Source organism: Abramis brama, assembly GCF_963993115.1.
Source record: "Abramis brama genome assembly, chromosome: 1".
Taxonomy (NCBI): Eukaryota; Metazoa; Chordata; class Actinopteri; order Cypriniformes; family Leuciscidae; genus Abramis; species Abramis brama.
The window spans coordinates 40,861,917-40,887,168 of record NC_139963.1 but is presented as its reverse complement, the minus strand read 5'-3'; the positions used below and the strand labels follow the sequence as shown (position 1 = coordinate 40,887,168).

Here is a 25,252-nt window from a genome sequence, read left to right as displayed (position 1 = left end):
ATACATGTTCGAGCCTGGACTACCTACTATAATTATAACATAAGCACACAAGGCAACTTACACTCATTGGTGGTCGACGGGAGGATGAAGGCCGAGACGGGAGATAGTCGGTTCGGCCCCATTTACCAGTAACAGCGGATTATCAGTGAATCCCAGTTGTCTCCGACGGAAGTTTATAAAACTATCCCGTGTAAAATTATCACTACAGAAGCGGGTTTTGGCGGTGATCCTCAGCTGTCCATCAAGGTGGCTCTTCACAAAATTAATCCACCTTTTCTTGATGTGATTGTTTTTCGGAAATTTAAATAAGGACACCGATCTGTTTTGTACGTGATCGCATCCAGGTAGTACGCATTTCCGTGACGAAGGCATAGCTAGCTAGCAAACTGTAGGCTGTACTAGTACTGACAGTAACTCGCGATCGGCAAACTGATGTGAATGTGCTATATTGTTAGGGGAGGGGCAGCGTCAGGGGCTCCAGTGCGTCATTGAGTAGGGGCGTGTCCAGGAGCTCAGGGGCTTCAGTGCGTCATCGAGCCCCCGTTTTAGCCCCGCCCAAAAAATCCGGAACACAGCAATGGTGAAAAACTGTTTAACGGTCTAACTCCACAATCAGTACTTCACAGTTCACAGTCTTTGTAATATGTTTTAGCAATACATTTCTAACATTTATAATGTGTTTAGAATTTTTTTTTAGAATTGCCTTTACAGGGACTTTAAGCTAGGTTTGTTCATCTTTCACTGTATTGGTTTCTCAACAAAGGTATGCTAAAGGACAGATTCAAATGAATTGATTTGTATTGTCACAATACCTCCAGAAATCAAGCAAAAGACAGCTGTCACAATTGGCCAATTAAATATGGGTAGCCTAATGTTGATTATGATCTATAAATCTCTCAAGTGTTTTTTCTCTTATTTTGCAGCATTTGTAAATCAGCACGACAGTCACTATCAGATATGGACAAGCTGCCAGTGCAGAACTGAGTATGTGGAGGACAGAGATCTGAGAGTCTGATTGAGAGCCTGAAAAAGAGACACACAAACACTTTATCATGCACTACAGACCCTTTCCAAAAAATTAGAATATCATGGAAAAGTTTATTTATTTCCATAATTCCATTCAAAATGTTAAACTTCCATAGATTATAGATTCAGGGCCCACAACTTAAACGATTTCAAGTATTTAGTTGTTTATTTGTACATAATTTGGGCTTCCAGCTCATAAAACCCACGAAAACAGGATTTCAAAAAATTAGAATATTACATGAAATCACACAGTAATTACACAGTGATACCATGGTCATTGAACCAGGTTTTGGTTCTTTTGGCAGTGTGGGCAGGTGCCAATCCTGCTGGAAAATGAAGGAAGCATGAAGTGCTCTGAAAATGTCCTGGTAGACGGCTGCGTTGACTCTGGATTTAATAAAGCACAGTGGACCAAAGTCCTCTTTCCCACATAGCAATTTTTTTCTGGCCCAGCTCCGGGCCACACAATCACTTTTCACTCGGCCCAAGTACCGCAAAGAATGACGGCCCTGAAGTGGCCCAGAACTGGATTAAAGACAAGGGTCACACATGGGCCATAACTGGCCCGAATCTCAGACAGTTAGTCACCTTTAACTGGCCCTGAACTGGGCCAATACAGGTTTTATTATTGGTACCAATTCTCAGCCATAAGTTAACCATATCGACACCACCCTTTAACCAGAAACCCCACAACTGAGCCATAACCCAGCCTAATCTTACCCAAACCATGCGAACAAATAAGGCACAAGAAAATTCAATTCTCAAAAATAGTTTATTTAACAATAGGCACAAGCCAAAAATAATAAATTATTATTTTCTATTTTTTTAGTACATTCAAAGCTTAACATCTTATTACCACCTCAAAGTGCATTTAATTTCAAAATGTTCTGGTCTGTCTTAAACAGTAGTTTACTTATTGTAGTAATGCACAAGCCAAAAAAAAAAAAAAAACAGCTAGAATTTGTGAACACTATTTTAGTTGCCTGAACAGCCAACTATGTACAACATTTTTCAATTCTAACTAAATTAATCTATCAATGAATCTAGCACTGAAATTTAAACATGTAATTTTACTCTCAACAAACATAGAGCAAATTAAAAAAAATACTTAAAACAAATTTGCACATAAGAATGTTTTTATGTGTGAGGGAGATGCTATTTAGGACTGTCCTCAGGAAGTGAAGTACAGCTCTGCAGCCCCTCTTTTCTCCTCAAGCGCTCTCCCAGACAGCAACATAGTGTCGGCCCAAATCTAACATAGTGTCGGCCCAGATCCGGCCCAAATCTAACATAGTGTCGGCCCAGATCCGGCCCAAATCTGGACCGTGTGAAATCCACATGAACCAGATTTGGGCCAGATCTGGGCTGATACTATGTTGCTGTCTGGGTCTCCTTCCTCCATCTCTATCAGGAGCAAGCTGAATCCATCTTTGTATTGTTGCTTCTATCTCCTGATCAGTGGCATATGTGTCAGACGATTTTTTCCTCACAGCAGCTAAAAGACAAAATACTAAATTAATAAATACATATACAAATATTCATCCACCTACTGTAAATAAATGTAGGTAACAAATTAAAATAAGGTTGCTTCGGTTAAATTTTATACAGGAAATTATTGCTTATAATGTGGCACTATTGTAATGACCCGCAGGCCGGTCTATCGCACCCCAGTCGCCAGTCTGTAACTTACTCGCGTTCTCAAGTTCAGGGCAGTGAATCAGCTAACGTTACCATATAGGCAAAAGTTCACTTCAATAAAGAACAAGGTGACATCCGTGTTTGAATTCAGGTATTTAAAAAAGCTCCAAAAAAGAGATGTTCTTCTATTTTTTAAAGATTGCCATTACATAACCTGCCAAAATAACCTTCGTACCCGCCACGGTCGATTTTTAATCGATGTTAAGGTTAAATAAAAATACAAAAAAAAATAAGAGAGCAGTAAACACATCGCAGGCTTGATCTGTTTCGGCATGAGTGCAAAAGAGAACCCATGTGGTTGCATATGATATCTGCTGTATGTATTGCTGTATGTATCTAATGTTAGGTCGTACACAATATATAGATTGTAAAAAAAAAAAAAAAAATAGGGTCGTGCACAAAATAGCTTCACTTACCTGAACAGCGGTTGGGTTGTCTGACGTCTTCTTCACCCTTCAGCGGGAGAAATTTCAAACGACGCATCACGTGAACCTCATCCACTGCACCATCACTGCACAGTTAACTACATATTTTTAAATAAACTGTTATTTAGAATATATATATATATAATGGACAGTAAGTTTATAGTAAGTTTTAACATGATTATGTGGCACTTAAACTAAAGAGTACGGAAAACTTAGACTATTTTGTTAAGTTTTTTTTTATTAGAAATTCATCAAAACTAATTAAAATAAATAATAATAAAAAAAATAACTCAATTGTCATGTTAGAAAAATTTATATTTTGTTCAGGTCAAATGGATTTTGGAATTTTTAAATGATTATTGAATTTTGTGAACAGTGCTGAAAACTAATCAATCATTGAATATATAGTAGCGGCCTAAATACTTATAATTGTCCAATACACAAAGTATGGCCCATAATCGCTACACTGATCTGGGCCACACAGCTCCCATCCACAATCGGCCCAAATGTTGTCTGCCGTCATGCATGCAGTGCCATCATTGCCACACTTGGCCCACAGTTGGCTGACATGATGCATGCCAGTGCCGGCAACACGCCAGCAGTGCCATTGTGAGGCCACATTTGGGCCAAGTCTGTTTGCTATGTGGGTTTCTGATGAGAGCAAATTTTGCATCTCATTTGGAAACCAAGGTCCCAGAGTCTGGAGGAAGAATGGAGAGGCACACAATCCAAGATGCTTTAAGTCCAGTGTGAAGTTTCCACAGTCTGTGTTGGTTTGGGGAGCCATGTCATCGGCTGGTGTTGGTCCACTGTGCTGTCCACTCAACGCAGCCGTCTACCAGGACATTTCCAGAGCACTTCATGCTTCCTTCAGCAGACAAGCTTTATGGAGATGCTGACTTCATTTTCCATCAGGATTTGCACCTGCCCACACTGCCAAAATAACCAAAACCTGGTTCAATGGCCATGGTATCACTGTGTAATTACTTTGTGATTTCATGTAATATTCTAATTTTTTGAAATCCTGTTTTCGTGGGTTTTATGAGCTGGAAGCCCAAATTATGTACAAATAAACAACTAAATACTTGAAATCGTTTAAGTTGTGGGCCCTGAATCTATAATCTATGGAAGTTTAACATTTTGAATGGAATTATGGAAATAAATAAACTTTTCCATGATATTCTAATTTTTTGGAAAGGGTCTGTATATCTGAACGAGGGCATATGAATAAATAAATCAGCTCACAGTTTCATTGACTCTCACCTCTGACTGAGATCCAGCTCTTGGAAGACTCTCCTCTCTCTGGGTGTTTGCAGTAGTAGAAACCCTCATGTGACTTTGAGACAGTAGGGATGATCATCTCTGTAGTTTGATTCTGGATGAGTGATCCATCTTTATAGAAATCAGCTCTGAGTTTTGGTGGGCTTATATATGGATATAAACAGCGTAGCGTCAGATTATCTCCTTCAGTCACAGGATGAACAGGACTCTCCAGAATCACACCAACTACAGAAACACAGGAGACATGCAATATTTGCAAATAGTCAGAATAGCTGATTGCGTTGGGAAGCTTTCACTGTTTTGCTGACAACACTCAACTGTATTTCCTCATATATTTATTGGACCAAACGGTTACATTGTCTTCTAAAGTTAAGCACTCGGGTGTTATGTTTGATAGCAATCTTTCTTTTAATAATCCCATTGTCAGTGTTAACAGTCTTTTTTTCACCTAGAAATGTTGCCAAACTATGACATATACTGTCTAATGGTGAAAAACGAATTAATTTGTTCATGATCTCAATACTAGATTATCATAATGCTTTGTTGGATAGATGTCACGCAGGCTCTAGCAGCTCCCTTACTAGATCCTAGAAATATGATCACATCAGCCCCATTTTAACATCTCTAAATTTGATTTAGACTAAAATTGAATTAGACTGAACGATAATTTTTTTGATACCAATTTTATGAAATCTAAAAAACTTTGGTTTATTTTTTCAGTTTGTTGATATTTTACAGACTCAAAGACTCATATAGACCACTGGGGGTGGAGTATATGCTTTGCGCTCAAGTGCACGCATAAAGCTTGCCGCAAAGCACTGGCAAAAGTAGCCTTGAATGTGTCAGGAAAAAAAAGCAAAGAGACATTTTAATTGTATAATAATAATGTTTATTAATAAAGTAGTGAGTGGTGGCTGCAAAGATGAAGTTGATGTTGCTGACTCGTCATCTCCGCAGTATAGTGAACGTGTGCATGCCTATAGAGAGAAATGCACCTTTCATTTGGATTACATAATCAGAGAGTATTTGTTTTCGATTCAGACTGGTTCATTTAAAAGTAGCCATTTCAAGCTTTCTATATGCCTATGTCTCATGTCTGTGAGGCAAGTAGCCTATACGCAGAGTTTCAGTTCATTTGTGACACGCTCCAGTTCTTCTTGTAGTCGAAGATAGAGCAACTTTGTGCTCTCAGTTTATTCTTTTCACTGTCAAGTGCTTCATGTGGTGTGTTGTTTGTCTTTGCAGCAGTTATCTTGTCGCAAATATTTCACCTCGCGCTGTTGGCATCGAGTCTGGTGAAATCTAGCCACACTTTTGATCTTTTCCACATGGGGTTTGGGACGCTTACACGGTGTCCTAACCAGTCACGATGCGATAAGATTCCGGCGACAAATTCTAGACAAAAAGCGTCTGTCCACACTGGACTGAAGATGCATCAAAATCAATCAAAACCCAAAGCCAATCAGAACAACGTGTGGGCGGAGTCTCGCGGCAAGTGCACAGCACCAGAGAGTGCTCTTGATGGCACTGGCAAGAAAATAGATAAATAGGCTACATAATCAAATTCACAAATATTACAACATTTAAACTATATTAAAAATACATAGGCTGAGTTAGTAAAACAATCTTTGTCAAAAAAATACACTTGTTTGTTAACAGTTTGAACGTTCCTGTTTCCATTTGTTTAATTTCAAGATCTGAGGGGAATTATCCATTGCTGTTGTTACAGCTACAAAGCTGGGAGCACTAAATGATATTCAAAGTCACACTGCATGATTTAATATTAATAGTTTATATCATATTCAGTGAAATCGACACTATAATCCGACAGAACAACATAAATAAGGTGGTTTTAGAAAAAAAATTGTTTTGCAAAAATCCACCGCTCCTGAATCATCGGGTCCAATCAGCGCAGGGGGGTGTGAGATCTGACTGTCAATCACAGGTCGTGCACACGCCACAGATCCCCCCCTCCCTCGGTGCGAGAGTATGCTGCCATCCTGATAATTCATTTGATATAATTGAGTAAACAGCTATGGAGCCAGAATTGGCTATTGTCATTTTTATGTTTTATATTTTACTGGAGGACATGGTATTAAGGATGTTTCAGGTCATGTACTTTTCGGCTTAGCCGATCGATTCAAATGTATATCTTACCTTGATGTGATTTTGTAGCCTTGTGTATTATTTTTATTATGCACATAAATAAACCATAGTAAATATATTTACACAGGTTTTCAACCCTATTTGAATATAAAACCCAGTTGAATATAAAAAGTCCAGTGCGAATGTTACTCCCGCTCGTCATCGGCAGCTGTCAGTCACTGTTGCTAGGCGACAAGAACAATCGTCCGTAGGCTAGACCAGTCCGAGCGCTTCTGATGCGCCCTTTGAAATGGGACGGAGCTGTAGTTAGCAACAATTTGTTAATATTGTGACAATAGGCCTACATTTTGTTACTTTAATTGTCAAAATAACCAGTGGTGGTATGCAAGGAACTACATACTTCGTTAATACTCGAAGTAATTTTCCCACACAGGACAGCAACACTACAAAATTGTTATTTTACAATATGATGCATTGTTTTACATTAAACTACACAAAAGTATATAGTTTAAATGTATCAACCTTGAAAATATTCATAAGTAAAATGCAACATGTGGCGGAGGGAAATATGCCACCGCCTTGTGGGGGGAAATATTCAGCACTATGCTAAGGAAGACTGAGTGAGCAACAGGATCCTAGTCCCCCCACCCAATGCTTTTAGTCTTTGTACAACTGTTGTTAGTCTTGTTGTGTGTGGTGCCTATCGTGTTGCAATGTGTAATGCTCAAGAATAGGCGAGGTGGGCTTCAGGATTTACTTAATACACGGCAGCCACCTGAAGTGTGTGTATGTAGACGACTCAGGAATTAAACCTAATTGATTGCAAAACCCACCCTCCCCGGATCTAACAGGATAGGTAAGACGCCCCCACTCCTTAGCATAAGTGACTCAAAATTAGCATAAACAGTTTTAGCTTAATAAACAAAAATAACATTTATTTTTACTGCATGAATTGAAATTATTCTGTTTTCTTTGTTTTCACAGGAAGTGTAAAACAATTTCAGACCAATCAAAGTGAAATAAAAATGTGGAAAATAATAAAAAGGAAAAAAATCAACAAATTTGTGTCGGTTTCAGGTCAATCTTAACAAAATAACAATTAGTTTCACTTTTAGTAAGTAGACTGAAACGTTTCACAGACGTTCACTTCAGTTACTCAACCTTTCAAATAAAGTTGACTTGATTCACTTTAAGTTCACTTCAATTCGGTTCCAAGATCCAATTCAAAAATCCAGGAAAATAAAGGAAAAAGTTATACTCAGTCCATTTATGAGTTCACGGCCAAAAGGTTCAGTTTACGTGAACAAGAAAGTCTATGAATCCCTTTTCAGCAAAATTCACTGATCACAGTTCCAGCAAAAATAACTGCATGATTGAACAGTTCAGTTCCGATGACTCACTGACAGAAAATTATAGTTTGCTTACCAGTGTTCAGTAAGAAAAGAGGAAAATAATGTATATCACCACTCTTGGTTCGTGGATGAGGCGCTGAATGATGACCAATGGATGGCAGGGTACTGTTTCTTCACTCATTGACCCTCAGCGATTGTCCTCGCGATCCTGACGACGGCAGCTTGATTCAACGAGGCCGCAATCCCAGCTGATTGAGACGCAATGAGAAGACGAACAACACACGACCCTATCCGACGACTCAGCAAACGTTTCTCTTCACACGATCAGCAGCATTCACTGTTTCAAGTTCGTTTGAACAAATGAAACAAAAACTGTTTTAAACAAATAAAACACGGGAGTATTTAACTCATACGCGACTGAAACTTACTGAAACTAACAGGTCTTTTGCCCAGCTTCACGCACGAAAACGGCAGAAAACTTGTTTTAACACTCACTTCAACAACCTTGTTCACATAAACAAACACTCTGAGGCAACGTCATACAGCTCTTATATATGTCGCGGGTCTAAACTCGACTTTTTATCGTGACTGACTACCCGAGATCGACATTCATTTTTCAGCTTGCCGCTGCTCTTCTCCACTCTATTCACGTGCGACTCGTCATAACCCAAAATGGCGGCGCCCGTGTCAAACGTCAAAATAAAAGTCTTCACAATTTTAATCACAAATTTGTAGATCCCCTACATTCCCCCCTGCTAAACCCTGCCATACCATCGGACTTCCATTCAGCAACTCAGTCCCTGGAAAACATATAACAGAGAATAGCAGGTTAAAGTTCTTCACAGTGCAAAACATCAATACAACAATGAAAAGGTTCAAAGTTACTCAACTAGGAAGTTTGATAAACATTCACATTAAAATAAACTTCCCAAACATTCAGGTTTTGCTTAGAATTATTTTAAGACATAGTCAGTCCTATACCTAATAGGTAATGTACCTCTGTTATGACGTTGAGAACGTCTAGGTTCAGGAATACTTTCATGTTCACTTTCAGTATCAGATTCACCTGAATTTACTGACCCAAGTACTGACTGACCTACTGAACCCTCAGCTGACACCTCATTGTCATGATCCCTAATACCAGTGTCTAACTCTAATCCATCCCCATCTTCCCCTCGACACCCTGTGTCTGTGTGTGTGTCGGGTGCAAATGTAACAACAGGGACTGCAAGAACATAAGGATCTTCTGAGTCAGTGTGTTCCTGTTCTGTATATTCTCTAGATTTATGTCTAGATGTGCAGGGTAGTGGTGATGACTGAAAAGTGCAATGCTTGAGTTGATCCCTATGTACAACTTTACATGGACCCCCTTTCTCTGGACGAATTGTGTAGACCGGAGTATCTGCGTGATTCTGTTTCACCACAATGTAAGGTAGGGATTCCCAGTGATCTTGTATTTTCTTCCTTCCCCTATGTGAATGGTTCCGTAACAGAACACGGTCACCAGGTCTCATGAGTGCTCCATGCGATCTGCGATCATAGGCTCTTTTTCTTTTTCTTGAAGCCTCTTGTGCTGCATGGTTGGCCACTTCAACAGCAGTCTTTAACCTGTTGTGATGGTCTTTCACCCAATCATCAAGATTATCAACTCCACTGTCCTCCCAGTCTCTCCAACCCAGAATGTCCAGTGGCATTCGAGCATCCCTCCCGAACATCAAATAAAATGGTGAATAGCCGGTTGAAGTGTGAGTTCGACTATTATAAGCCATGACCAACTCTGGGAGATACTGCTTCCAGTTCCTTTTCTTTTCTGGAGGTAATGTCCTTAGCATGTCGTGCATAGTTCTATTAAATCTTTCGCACTGGGAGTTACCCTGTGGGTGATACGGGGTTGTGCGACTCTTTCCGATTCCATAGACTTTACACAGCTCTTTAATGACATTGGCTTCGAAACATCGACCTTGGTCGGAATGCAGTCGTGCAGGGCAGCCATAGTGGACAAACCAATGCTGTACCAGTGCTTTTGCCGTGGTGTGAGCAGTCTGATTTCTGGTTGGCACTGCCACCGTGAAACGAGTGAACATGTCAGTTAAGACAAGGACATTCTCATATCCTCCCACAGATTCCTCCAAGAGAGAATAATCCATTGCAAGGACTTCCAGTGGGGCTGATACATTAGTACATGTCATTGGTGCTCGAATTTTAGGGAAAACATCCTTTGCAAGAGTGCATCGCTTGCACTCATGAATCCAACTTTGAACATCCTTAACCATTGTTGGCCAGTAATAACTTCTCCTCATGCGCTCCAGCGTGCTTCTTTCTCCAAAATGGCCACAATGATCATGCTGACTCTCATACACCTTGAAACGCAGGGATTCCGGAACCACCAATTGACAAATTTCTTCTCCGTCTCGAGGATCAAGGATGGTTCGGAACAGCAATCCTTTCTTAAGCTTGAGTCGTATGAACTGTCTAGCAAGTTTTTTCGATTCCACACTCATGTCTCGCTGCTCGACCGGACTCAGATTCTTGTCGGTAAGTACAGCGCGGTAGATGGGTGCTATATTAAGGTCAACCTTTTGTTGCTCTTCTATGTCACTCCAGCTATGTCCAGGAACTTTCCTTGTCACTGACACCTGTACTGATGCTTGTACTTTCTGTTGACTTTTAGATACTGGCCATAAGCATGTGCGCACTTCCTCCGAGTTCATCCTAATAAAGTCTTTAGCAGAGTCCTCCTGTTCTGGCTCCTCAACTGATGGGATCCTTGACAACGCATCAGCATTTGTGTTTTGTCGTCCTGGCTTGTAGTAGACTTCAAAATCAAACTCTGCTAACTGAGCCATCCACCGTTGTTCAACAGCACCTAAATTTGACGTCTCCAGATAGCGTAAAGGGTTATGATCGGTGACCACAGAGAACTTTGAGTAGATCAAATATTCTTTAAACTTTTCAGTCACCGCCCATTTTAGGGCAAGCATCTCAAGCTTGAAAGCACTGTAATTCTGATCGTTCTTTTCTGATCCACGAAGGCCTCGACTCGCATACGCGATCACACGCTCAACTGCTCCTTGTCGTTGACTCAATACAGCCCCAAGACCATGCAGGCTTCCGTCAGTTGTGAGTACGAAAGGCTTGCTGAAATCTGGGTATGCGAGGACTGGTGAGCACATTAAGCACTGCTTGAGTTTATCAAGTGCAGTCTGGCACTCAGGTGTCCAGTTAAAAGGTTCCATCATTTTACCTTTTACTCCCTTACCAACCAGAGCATGAAGTGGCCGGGCCAACTGAGCAAAACCAGGCACAAACCTCCTGTAGTAACTCATGAATCCCAGGACTTGTCTCAACTCCTTGACATTCGTGGGTACAGGCCATGTTTCCAATGCCCGAGTTTTCTCTCCATCCACCTGTATTCCCTTGGAGGAAATTAAGTGACCCAGGAATTTCACTTCAGGTTTCAACAGGAAGCACTTGCTAGGTTTTAGCTTCAATCCATGCTGTCTCAATCGGTTGAACACGATTTCCAGTCTTTGACAGTGGCTATCAAAGTCCTTTGAAAAGACAATAATGTCATCAAGATAGATGAGTAATATGTCAAACGTCAGATCACCGAGCACCACTCCCATCAGCCGTTGAAAGGTTGCAGGAGCGTTGCAAAGTCCGAATGGCATCCTGGTCCATTCAAATAGACCAAAAGGAGTGGTGACAGCGGTCTTATCTCGGTCCTCCTTACTCATGGCCACCTGGAAATAGCCTGAAGTTAAGTCAAGTGTTGAGAACAGCTGCGCATTTCCCAAGGCATCAAGTGACTCCTCGACTCGTGGAAGGGGATAAGCGTCCTTGCAGGTCACTTTATTCAGCCTTCTGTAATCACAGCAAAACCTCACGCTGCCATCCTTCTTGATCACAATTACAGCTGGAGAAGCCCATGGACTGCAGCTTTCTCTGAGTATACCTTGAGATACCAAATCTCGAACATGTTTTTTCACTTCCTGAAATACCTGGGGTGGAATTCTGCGATGTCTTTGCTTAATGGGAGGAGCATCTCCTGTAGGAATGTTGTGTGTGACAGCTGTCGTATAACCAAAGTCACATTCGTTCTTAGAAAACACGTCACTGTGCTTTGCCAGTAGGTCTCTGAGTTTTTCACGCTGAGTTTCTGTGAGATCTTCAAGATTTGTTTGAACTGCAACAGACAACTGCTCTGTGGTGCTTTTCTCCACTTTTACCTGATGTTGCTGCACAGCCTTAACATGCAGAGCACCCTCTTTCTCCTCAAACTCGACAAGCACTTTTGGGACGACCTCCTGTGGCTTACACAGTGCTGCTATCCTACAGCGTGGCATGAGTTTTACAGCTCTCTCACTAGAATTCAACACTCTGACTGGGACTTTACCATCAGCTGCCTTGGCGAGCACATTAGCAATCAAAACACTCTTGGGTAAGCTAACTTCTGATGAGGCCTCGACCAACACTTGGCAGCTTACTTTCGGTGGTATTCTACAGCGACCTTCCAAAACACGCTCACTGAATGGAGGGATAGTGATTGCTTGCTTCCCAGCAACTTTCACAAAACCAATCTGATCTCCACAGCCCAAAGCCTCACTCTGCATCTGAATGTTAGCCAACATTCGCTGAACTTTTGCCTCCCCGACACCATGGCTATGCCGGTCCATCTTCTTCATACCTCCAGTGGCCATGAATAGATCTTTGAGGTCACTCAACACATTCATCCCAACAATGCCGGGTAATCCTTTCAACTCTGTTCCATTGGGGTTGTTCTCTCTGATCACAAACACACACTTTCCATGCAACGTCTTACCCATACACTCAATGTCTGCTTCCAGACATCCTATAATGGGAATGTCTAGTCCATTTGCCGCTGTGAGTCGGACCCAATTGGCAGATGACAACACAACTTCTCCAAAGTGAGCTTTAAAATGAGACTCCGTGATAGTAGTCACCTCAGACCCAGTGTCCAAGAGGCAAACAGTCCTAATACCAGCAATTATCAGGTCGATGGTAAGACAGTCACCGAAAGCACTTTCACAGAGGGCCTTGGAAACATTTTCTGCATCACAGTCTGCAGTGTGACTTCTGATAACGGATGGACCTGGACTCTCTAGCACCGAGGGAACTTGATCCGCTGCCTTTACCATCTCCACTTTGTGTTTCAGAGGTTGCACTCCACTTGAGTTCTCTCTGCTCTGATTACAGCGTCGGCTAGTGTGCCCTGGCTTACCACACGTATAGCAGATGTATCTTCCTTCACTGTCTTTTAAAGGTTCAATCTTAGTTTTGCCCTCTTTTTCTACAGGTTTCACTTTCTCTTTGTTATTCACCATCTGAAAGAGCTCTTCTTGTCTGGCAGCTATCCGTTGAATAGCTTCATGAAGCTTCTCCAGAGTGAGAGGAGCTGAGGAGCTATCTGTCGCAGTGGTAGCCTGAACGACACCTCGTGAACGAGTACTGCTTCTCAAATTGCATGGAACTTGCACCTCCTCTTCTTCCGACCAAGTAATCGCTTCCTGCATAAGCTGAATAAATGTCAGGTCCTTCTCAGCTTTGACTCTCCTCTTCATCTCACGTCGTAGCGAGTCATCCTTGAGGCCTAACACCAGCTGTTCTTTCAGTACACTGTCAGCATCAGGAACTCTAGACGGCTCCCTGTTCTGGATGATGCTCAGCTTCTCCTGCAAGTCATAAGCGTAAGAGCGGATGGTTTCTCCAGGCATTTGTTTGCGGTCATAAAACTCTTTCAGTCTGCTGCCAATGGGAAGTTTGTCCCCATAAGTCTGATCCAAAGCATCAAAAATCTCATTGACAGATTTCTCTTTTCCATTAAGCATAAACTTAACTGTCATTTTAGCTTCGTCTTTGAGGTACTGCTTAACAAACTCAATTTTGTCTTCTTCAGGAATTTTCATTACTTTAAAAGCGGACTTCATTGAGTTTATCCAATCCTCTATACTTGATTCACCAGGCTTGGAACGGCATCCGCTGAAGTCTGGAAGTTTACGGTCTCTTGGAATGTAAACAGTAGACGGCACTCTCTGAGCCACTGCCTGTTGATCGATAACAGCTTTAGCCAGTGAAAGCGCTTCTCTCTGTTCGGCTCTGGCCTGTACCAACATATCCGCCTGTTCACCGAACCTCCTTTCCATTTCATCGAACTGTCTTTTTAATTCTTCCAGTTCAGCCATAGCGTTGACTCAAAGACCAGGAACTTACACTTAATTAGAATACTCGCTAGTTTTATCCTGTTCGTGACGCCAGTATGTGGCGGAGGGAAATATGCCACCGCCTTGTGGGGGGAAATATTCAGCACTATGCTAAGGAAGACTGAGTGAGCAACAGGATCCTAGTCCCCCCACCCAATGCTTTTAGTCTTTGTACAACTGTTGTTAGTCTTGTTGTGTGTGGTGCCTATCGTGTTGCAATGTGTAATGCTCAAGAATAGGCGAGGTGGGCTTCAGGATTTACTTAATACACGGCAGCCACCTGAAGTGTGTGTATGTAGACGACTCAGGAATTAAACCTAATTGATTGCAAAACCCACCCTCCCCGGATCTAACAGGATAGGTAAGACGCCCCCACTCCTTAGCATAAGTGACTCAAAATTAGCATAAACAGTTTTAGCTTAATAAACAAAAATAACATTTATTTTTACTGCATGAATTGAAATTATTCTGTTTTCTTTGTTTTCACAGGAAGTGTAAAACAATTTCAGACCAATCAAAGTGAAATAAAAATGTGGAAAATAATAAAAAGGAAAAAAATCAACAAATTTGTGTCGGTTTCAGGTCAATCTTAACAAAATAACAATTAGTTTCACTTTTAGTAAGTAGACTGAAACGTTTCACAGACGTTCACTTCAGTTACTCAACCTTTCAAATAAAGTTGACTTGATTCACTTTAAGTTCACTTCAATTCGGTTCCAAGATCCAATTCAAAAATCCAGGAAAATAAAGGAAAAAGTTATACTCAGTCCATTTATGAGTTCACGGCCAAAAGGTTCAGTTTACGTGAACAAGAAAGTCTATGAATCCCTTTTCAGCAAAATTCACTGATCACAGTTCCAGCAAAAATAACTGCATGATTGAACAGTTCAGTTCCGATGACTCACTGACAGAAAATTATAGTTTGCTTACCAGTGTTCAGTAAGAAAAGAGGAAAATAATGTATATCACCACTCTTGGTTCGTGGATGAGGCGCTGAATGATGACCAATGGATGGCAGGGTACTGTTTCTTCACTCATTGACCCTCAGCGATTGTCCTCGCGATCCTGACGACGGCAGCTTGATTCAACGAGGCCGCAATCCCAGCTGATTGAGACGCAATGAGAAGACGAACAACACACGACCCTATCCGACGACTCAGCAAACGTTTCTCTTCACACGATCAGCAGCATTCACTGTTTCAAGTTCGTTTGAACAAATGAAACAAAAACTGTTTTAAACAAATAAAACACGGGAGTATTTAACTCATACGCGACTGAAACTTACTGAAACTAACAGGTCTTTTGCCCAGCTTCACGCACGAAAACGGCAGAAAACTTGTTTTAACACTCACTTCAACAACCTTGTTCACATAAACAAACACTCTGAGGCAACGTCATACAGCTCTTATATATGTCGCGGGTCTAAACTCGACTTTTTATCGTGACTGACTACCCGAGATCGACATTCATTTTTCAGCTTGCCGCTGCTCTTCTCCACTCTATTCACGTGCGACTCGTCATAACCCAAAATGGCGGCGCCCGTGTCAAACGTCAAAATAAAAGTCTTCACAATTTTAATCACAAATTTGTAGATCCCCTACAAACATATGCAGTAATATAAAAGCAGAACCATCATAAAAACCCCGACAAGGTTTTTTTCCTGCAGAATTCCTTTACTTTTACTCTTGATGCCTTAAGTACATTAGAGTATGCAAGATAATTTTGCTTAACTAAGGTTTGAAATATATGACTAGTAGTTTTTCCCCAATGTGGTATTAGTGGTTATTAAAAGTATTTTAGTGTAATAAAGTATCTCAATATTTATTCCATGAGTCAGCCCTGCAAACCTGTTGGTAGACAACTTAGTGGATAGTGAAAATATGCAGTCAAACACTCTGGAGACCATCCCAGATGATGTCCCACCAGCAGGAGGCCTTACCAGGGTCTCTATTGTGGAGCCCATCCCGATCCAGCAGCACACCAGGGTCTCCCACTCAGCTGAATAAAAGTCTACATCATTTTTTCTTATTTTATGTACTGTAAATTTAAATGTTTATGTTGAATTTGAGATGTTTAACGTATGTTGTAAATAGTTGGGGGGAAAAAGGTATCGAAGAATTTGTTTCATGTAGAAATTATGACTGTCATTACAAAAATAAACAATGTCCAGAGCAATGAATTCTCTTTTATTTACAGATTTAAAGTTGCATAATTTTTTTTTCCTTTTAAAAAATATAAGTGAAAAAAGTTAAAGAATATATATATATATATATACACATATTTCTCAATCATTCTTTCAAGAAGAGAAAACAGCCTGTCCATTCTCTCCAGTGCTCTCCTCGCATCTGCAGTCCCATGTCATCTCTAATCAAGTCCAAAAACTCATCCTCTCTGTCTCGCCTTCTTCGTGGTGCTGGTGCTGATGCTGTTGCGGGTGCTAGTGCGGGTACTCATGCTGCTGCTGCCCCTGGCTCCTCCTCTTCTTGGTCACACACTGCTGAACTCGGCCCTGGTGTGTCCTCAGGGATTGAGGCAATGAGGGTGCAATGCCTCTGTCCCAACACCTCATCCATGAGGACAAACCAGGGCCAAGTTGCAGCAGTGAGTTTCCCACTCACACCATCACCTGTACCAGGACACGTGCAATCCTAAGGCAGAGCAAATTAACCATGGCTTGTTAACAACAACAGCACAATACATTTCGGCAAAGATGTGATCTCAACTTTCTTACTTTGTATTTTTAAAATCATATTCATATTCAAAAAAAATATTCATTAATACTCAAATTTGGTTAAAACCTTTGTAGACATAGCTTGCATGACAGCACTACAAAAACACATAAAAGTGAAACCCCATTGCCTTATCTACTGCTTTTCCTATTGTTGTGGGCTTTTTATAGGGTGAGTGATATTTCGTATTTACACAAGTTAGACAGACTAGTGCAAATATTACAATAAAATTTAATTTAATTTATTTAGTTTATTTTTTATTTTTTTAATTGCAGTTTAATAAATTGAGCTGTCTGCTCCTTGCTCCCTGAAAACAATTATTAAACTAATATTAGCACAAGTTTTGCCTCAGACCACCTGACAAATGAAGCCACGCAATGGTGACGAATGAGTTAAGATGAAGTTTAAAAGCAAGAAAAACTTGTGGCTTTTAACTCTGGTTTCGCTAGCTATTTGAGTAAATGAAAACATAATACTTACATTTAAATGTGAATTTGCCGTCCACCAGCGAACTCTCGGCCGTCATTTTTTTTTATTTTTTTTTATAAAAATGCTGTCGTCACCGCCGCGCGATGACTTATGGGGTAGGATAGTCCGCAAAGTGTCCATTTATGTATCCTTCCTTTCACGGGGAAACGAAGGGTGCATTTGGCGTCGCTTTAGCCTTCGTCGCGCCGCGATGACGCAACCGGCCTTCGAATACGGCCTTCGGAGGATGCAGAATTGAATTGGGACAGCCTTCATCGCGCCGCGGTGCCGCAATCGGCCTTCAAATGCGACCTCCGAAGTGTGCAGCCTTTGAATTGGGACATCCTTCGTCGCGCCGCTGTGCCGCATTCGGCCTTCAAATACGGCCTTCGGAGGATGCAGACTTCACATTGGGACACAGCTGTTATCACATGCACACGACACGCCTGAAGTTCGCCTGAAGATTGCGCGAAGCGTGATGGCGGAGAGAAAATCTACTAACAAGCTTCCAATAGGGGTTATGCGGAACGCCCAACGTTCGAACCGGAAAACAGGTATAAGCATTTTCGGTTTGCACTACCATACGCATCTGCAGCGGTAGGTGATCTCTGAGGTAACTTATTTTTCGCTTTTTTAGAATACAATTCTTATTTCTGTTTTAATTAAAATGTCATGAATGCTTAAGAATCAGAATTTTTTTTTTTATAAAAAAATAAAATGCAGTCTTCATTTGATTGTTTTAATCGTCTGCAAGTAAATATAAAAGGTTAAACTACTATGATAGCATACAAGTCTAAACTAACTTACTGATAGTTAGCTAACTCTACATCGGGTGCCATTAGCAAAAGCTACATATACTAACTTACATACCTTCATAATCATGAATAAATGAGGAGGCGTAAAAACTTAAATCCTTTATCTAACGGAGTACTCGGGGCTCTGGAAGTCCGTTTGGCAATACGATATACATCTGAAATGGATAGAATGGGTAGCTCCTGTAAACACCGGCTATAAAAGGTCGCCATTCCTACGCTGTGTTTACCCAGAGCCCGTCTACGGAGAGCCTTGGCACTTCCTATTAGCCCCATTGTATCGATCTTGGTTGCAGTTCCAATAGAATTCCACTGGAGGTGATCGCGGGCGAGTGCAGACTGAATGGGAGTCTATGGGGCTAGACGGCTAAATGTGTCTCTTTCACCCGATTGCCGTTGAGAAATCTCAGATTTTATTGTAGGTTTTGCAAGTTCAACATGGGTTATAGGTCGAAAGTTGAATGAAAGAGTACTTATTTCTTTTCGATTTCTTACAGGTTGAGTTGTTGTTGCCCATAACACGCTAGCATTCTGCTAATGACGTCAGCATTCTGACGTCATTGACATTTTAAAAGACTTTTTAAACCAAATAAGTGACTCTAAAAAATCTAACACCCAGCAATGTGTAATTTCTTTGCATCTCCTTTCGAATACAACATTCAAATTACTAGACAAAAAATTATATCCTGAGAAAAGTGGATTTTGAGGGTTTTTCGCCATAGACCTCCATTCATTCTGCACTCGCCTGCGAGCGCCCCCGCATGGACAGAGACGTGTTACTGCAGCCAGTCCAGAAACCGGAAGTAAGCAGAGAGTGCCAATTCTCTTCCTATTAGACATTCTCTGGTTTACCTCAGTAGCTAACGACCGGAAGTAGAACAGTTTTGTAGAACCCGGAAGTATGTTGCGCATAACCCCTATTCCTCGGTTATTGCTATATGGATAGATTAGCCAGAGCAGCCTACCTCCGAGTCCATGGTGTTGATCGATGCTGAAGAGACGGACGCGTTCACAGAAAATCAGGTACACACGCACTGACGAGCATGACCTCGGCTCAATGGGAGGGTGCTTGCTGGTAGTGGGGGAGGGGCATGAGAGTTGTAAACATTCAAAATTTTGGCTAAGTCGACTCAATCTGCCAGACTTGCCGACTGCAGCTTTAAATAAAGCACATAAACAGTACCTGAAATTATCATTGCCACACTTTGTGTTTGTTGTTCCAGTGGCGATGTCGCAAAAAAAATGTTGCCGCGTGTCGCCGTCGCGGCTGGTTAGGACAAAAACTATTAAAATGGAGAAGATACCTTTTATCGCGTGTCGTGGCGTCACGTGTAGTTAGGACATGGTATTACACACTACAGTCTCATGTGTGAGCCACGTCTCTGATCGTAACCGCCATAAAATAGTGTTTTTCCTTGATGCCTCACAATGGTTCTGGCCACAGGCAATCAATGCTGCATGCTTATGGGCTCACTGACTTACCCCTTAGGTATTGAAATTTGGTACCGAATGACAAGACATTTTTTGATACTCGATGGTATTGAGGCAATTTGGTCAGTGCCTAAAAAGTATCGAGCCCTAATATTGACTGTATAACAACATTTATTATTATAATAGATTTACAGTGTAATCGTAATAAATTACGTCAATACACACACACACACAGTTATTTTTACATAGTTATTTTAGACAAAACTTCAAAAAGGTTGAAGATCCCTGATCTAATGCTTCCTGCACCAATCTGCTTATGCATTGTTTGAAAAATGAATAAATATGGAAGACTCACTGTGTACAGTGATATTAACATGCTGATATGTCTCTCCAGATTCAGACTGACACCAGTAAACTCCAGTGTCTGATGGGACAGTGGATCTGATTGTACATGTAGATCCTGTTTGTGATCCCTGGAGAAATGATGAACAATCTTCCAGCCGCCCGCTGTCTGTGTCAGGCACGTGCACACATAGACATCAAAGGGGGCTTGAGCACCTGCCCTTTTTATTCCTGGAGAGAAAGTGCCCTTTTTTCTGGGGTGCTTTTTTTAATTTTATTTTTTTAAATAATATATATTTCTGTTTGCGCACAGCTTCCCTGTCAAACAAATATATTTATTGAAGAATAGTATATATAAATATCAGGTCAGGAGTTCTGAAGCGCTCCCTCTCCCCCGATTGTTAAACCGATTGTGTTGCTTCCGCTAAAGAAAATAGTACGCTCCGTCTCTACGGTTAGAATCCTGTGAGTCCATAGCAACGCTCTGTTTTTCATGGCAACGGTTTGTTATACTCCGCACAGCGGTCTGTTATCAAGAAATAACAGACCGCATTCTACATTGGAATTCAACCAAGCCATGTAATAAAATAAGTTAGTAATAAAATAAGCATATATCACCACCAGGTGATATGCTTTAGTTATTTTGTTTATCCTATTTACCTGCATTGCCCTGTCAATTAGATGCAAATGTGCGCATTTTAACTAGTTGAATGACGCCTAATTTGCATACAGAACGTCCCCAGTTAATGACTTACATCAAGAGTCTTTCCCCCTAACTTTTTATTTATGAGTAATTTAACTTTTTTTATTTCCTCTAAACCTTTATAAAATAGTATTCCATACAACCACAAATACATACATGACATTGGCTTTTATTGAATTTTTACTCAATTATTTTGGTAAGTTTAATTTTAAAGTGTTATGTATTCTGATAACACCAAAATAATTAAAACGATGTAGTGCCTTGTGCAAAAATAAACAAATTATTAGCAAAACACGCCCCTCTGCTTGATGCAGTTATTTAGGTTATTCTAAATATATACTTGAAACTAGTAGCATAGAAAATGTTTTCAAAACATGCACATTGTGGAATGGTTTCCTTTGCTGCTCTATAAACCTAGTGAATACTAAGGAGACCATGGTTTCTGTGTGAACTGATTATTTTGTAGACATCTTTTGAAAATGAAACAATTGTGTGAGTTTGAGGAAGATAAAATTAATTTACTTTTTTAATTATTTTTTTAAAAAGGAAGTCAGAGTTGCGTTAATATATATACTTTTTTGTTTAAAAAAAACAAAACAAAAAACGTAATTATGAGAAGTGCCCTTTATTTCACTTGAGCCCCTGCCCCTCAAAATGTCTGTGCACGTCCCTGGTCTGTGTATCTTCTCACTGTCCATCCATCAGAGTTACTCTGGTCCTCACAGCTCAGAGAGAGAGAGACAGATGTGAAGTGTTGAGTTCTGCTGGGACTGATGATCAGAGACACTGGAGGAGAAACGCCTGACAAGACAATTACAGCTATAATTTGGAAGTGTTAAATTTGAGCTTCAAAACTCTCTTTTTCAAAAATGAAAAATACTCACCAGTGACCCACAGTGGCTGTGTGTTGCTGTATGTTGTGTAAACGGCTGTTTTATACGGTGGCCGAGAGAGCTCAACGCGCTGCAAATGAAGAAAACACATGCAAACAGAAAAAAACACATGCAAATAGAAAAAAACACATGCAAATAGAAAAAAACCCACCAGCGAATAAGAAAATATCTTCATCAGTTTTACAACTCACGTGCGTCCCAATACTCACAACACAACCAAATACGGAAACGCGCTGCAATTACAGAAACGCGCTGCAAAAGTTCACAACACAACCAAATACAGAAACGCGCTGCAAATAGGACAGAACACAACGGAAATGTTTCCGGGGAACCCAATAAGTGACGGACGGACGGCAAGCGAGCTTTACCAGAGAGACGCGGGCCCTTGAATTGGGCACTTTGGAGGGAGCGGGGCATTTGTGTGCCATTATGTTGATGAAGGGAGCAACGAAAGACAACGTAATTTCCTCATTATTTTCACCTGGGATGTTCCCATGACAACGCAGCGCGTGTCCATCAGCTGAATAGCTGTTCTTACCAGAAATATAGTATTAATGCTGTTAACATAACTGTTGCAAATAAATATACATTTTATACAACAAAGTTTTTAAAATATGTGTTATATCTTTGTGTGAGTGTCTCAACTTTAAAACTTGCCGTCTCATATTTGGACCTATAGCTACATTCTAACATTTCTTATGAAACTTATTTTAACATAACATGACAAAATGTGTTCAATGTAACTGATGTATAGATTAATGTCTTTTCCTCGTTCTTTTTCTCTATCTTTTTTATTTATTTATTTATTTTAGTCTTCAGCTCATTGTTCTTTTTAGTATTCTTATGACATTGAACATATCGCAAATACATTTTGTATATTGTATACAAAGTTGTATGTCATAAACGTGTCATCTTTGTATGTTTTGCAAAAAAAAAAGAAGAAAATAATAAAAGTAGACAGCTGTAAGCACGTCCTAGCCGTCCGTCCGTCACTTATTGGGTTCCCCGGAAACATTTCCGTTGTGTTCTGTCCTATTTGCAGCGCGTTTCTGTATTTGGTTGTGTTGTGAAATTTTGCAGCGCGTTTCTGTAATTGCAGCGCGTTTCCGTATTTGGTTGTGTTGTGAATATTGGGACGCACGTGAGTTGTAAAACTGATGAAGATGTTTTCTTATTCGCTGGTGGGGTTTTTTCTATTTGCATGTGTTTTTTTCTATTTGCATGTGTTTTTTTCTGTTCGCATGCGTTTTTTTCTGTTTGCATGTGTTTTCTTCATTTGCAGCGCATTGAGCTCTCTCGGCCACCGTAGTTTTATCTCTCTCTGCTGTGCACACATAAACTCCTGTGTGATTTAGATCAGCAGAACTGACAGTGTATTTTCCTCCAGCTCCTCTGCTGCTGTCTGAGAGGAGCTCATAATCATTCCTGATCCCTGTATAAAGTCAGAATGTTAGGATGTCATCTTAAAGGCACCAGATCTCTGGCACTATTAGCCAACTGCAAGAGTTTGGGGTAGAATGTTATTGATGTAATCCTTAGTCAGGTTGATTTGAGTCATATTGACTTGAATAAACCCAGTTAATTTAGATGTTATCAGATGAAGCACATTATAACTGACCTGAGACTGTTTCAGTGAACCAGCTGAATGTCCAGCCTGTAGAGGAGCCGTTAACCTCACAGATCAGAGTCACTGGATCTCCTTCAGTCAACCACTCCTGAGGAGAAACACTTAAAACTGCTCTGGGAACTGAAATAGAGACATCACTCATTAATAACATGTTAAACTTGTGTGTTTATGAAGAGATGATCAAACTCACCTGATACTGTCAGTGTAACTTCATCACTGATGTTTGATCTGCGTGATCCTCCAGTCTATGTCCCACTACAGGAGTATTTACCTGCGTCAGACTCAGTAACAGAACTGAATGTGTGTTCCTGTCGTTCACTGAAAACACTGGCTGAACCGTCTTTATACCAGTTGTACCGCCAGCTAGTGAATCCTCCATCATATATGTCACATCTGAGAGTGACTGTCTCTCCTCTGAATACATGATGATCAGGTTTAATGCTCACTCTGGGTTTTGGTCTTTCTGTAAACCAATAACAATAAACAATGAAAACAATGTGCTTTTTTAATGTATAAATATGGTTTCTTGATTGCAAAATATACTTGCTAAATCAGGTTAGACTTTAGTGTTGTTCTCCATACCTACATGTTGCTATACAGCAGTTTTTGTTAAAAATGTTGATGTTAGATAAACTAGAATACTATTGTTTCTGACCAGTAGGTGTTGCTGTCACCAAACCAATGAGGACTAAAATTTCTCTTTTTTATAGTAAAAAAAGTGTTACAGAGTTGCATGCATTATGACTTGCAGCATTTTAATGACACGTCAACTTTGTTAGGCTGTAAATGTTGTAAATGTTAGGCTGTTTGCGGCCATGAAAATCGACAGTGGTTGTGAAAAACAGTTCACAATTCACATATTAGACTTCAGAAACGGAAATCATCTGTTCTGTCTCAAGACTCCAGCAATATACAGTAGACAATATTTGTGAATAATAGACTGACAATGTTAAAAAAGGCAACGTTGTTAGATAGACAATAAGGTGTATTTAGTCCTATAAATGTAACACTAATATTTTTCAGCTGGCTTGAAACACTTGAAACAGAAGTGTTGATGAAATGTATAAATCAAATATAATCACCTTCAGTGTGTCCAGAGTGGATGTTTGAAATCAGCACTAAAAACACAAAGAGAAAAACTTTTTCTCAAAGATCTTTTTCAGACATATTATAACAGTAGCCTATGTGCTTGTGAAACACCATTATAAGCTCAAATGTTCTTATTTTTCGTGAGGCTTGTCTACTTTGTCTAGAGCTAAATTCGTCTGTATGAGTGCAGATGATGAATTTATTTGATAGAATTTGCTATGCAGAGAAAACTTTAAGTAACTTCAAGCCAACATTCTGATCACAAACAGAGGAATGAAAATAAACTCTCAATGCCTATTTACAGAAATCCCATTCACATCAAATGCAAACACTAAATGCAATAAAACGGCTTATAACTGTATCTTACACTTAATGAATTAAACCTAAATTGCAAAACTGTTGATAAATATACTGCAATATTGCAAAATTATATAAATATAAAACTGTAATAAATATACACTGTTTTAACCAATGTATAAGCAACTGAATGTTGACATCACTGCCGAGATAAATGTATTTGCAATTACTGTCAACCACAGGACCAAATTGAAAGTAAATAAATTAAATAGAACACTGAAAAGATGCAAAAAAATTCAACATGAAAAAAAAAAAAAATTTTCATTGCGTCTAAATAACATCAGTCCATTTATTCTGGAAAGAAATTTGTAATCCAGTGCTTTAGTGAAGTTTCATGTTGGATAAAGGTGTCTGTCATATTAAATATAATGTAATGTAAAATTCACTGACATACAGAGAAAAAAAAAATACTCACAGAGCAGAAGAGGAAGTTGCCTGAGCTCCATACCGACTGAATAATGACAGATGGTTGAAGACACAGACTGTTAAATCCTTAAGACACCAAAATAGTTTCTACTGACGTTCTTTCATGTAATAATGGTACTGGCTATAATAAATAACAAATTAATGTAATTAAAAATAAAAGCAGAAAGTAGTGAAAACTGCTTGGTTAACCGAAACCACACCACGAGTATTGGATAATCTGCGGCAACAGAAGTAAAAGTTAAAAGTTGCCCAATTCTACTGTGTGC

At 40.1% G+C, this 25,252-nt stretch overlaps 1 protein-coding gene across 1 annotated transcript; it reads right to left on the bottom strand.

The window, feature by feature from the left end:
• Positions 1-731: 731 nt before the first annotated feature.
• Positions 732-23,538, bottom strand: LOC311097359 (uncharacterized protein; the record flags this gene model as incomplete). Its single annotated transcript, XM_084136971.1, has 9 exons — positions 732-1,023; positions 4,413-4,655; positions 19,905-20,060; positions 21,249-21,395; positions 21,479-21,521; positions 22,792-22,919; positions 23,106-23,234; positions 23,305-23,359; positions 23,452-23,538. 9 exons carry the CDS (start codon positions 23,536-23,538, stop codon positions 869-871), a joined length of 1,143 nt encoding a protein of 380 aa, XP_083993097.1. The 3' UTR covers positions 732-868.
• Positions 23,539-25,252: the final 1,714 nt, after the last annotated feature.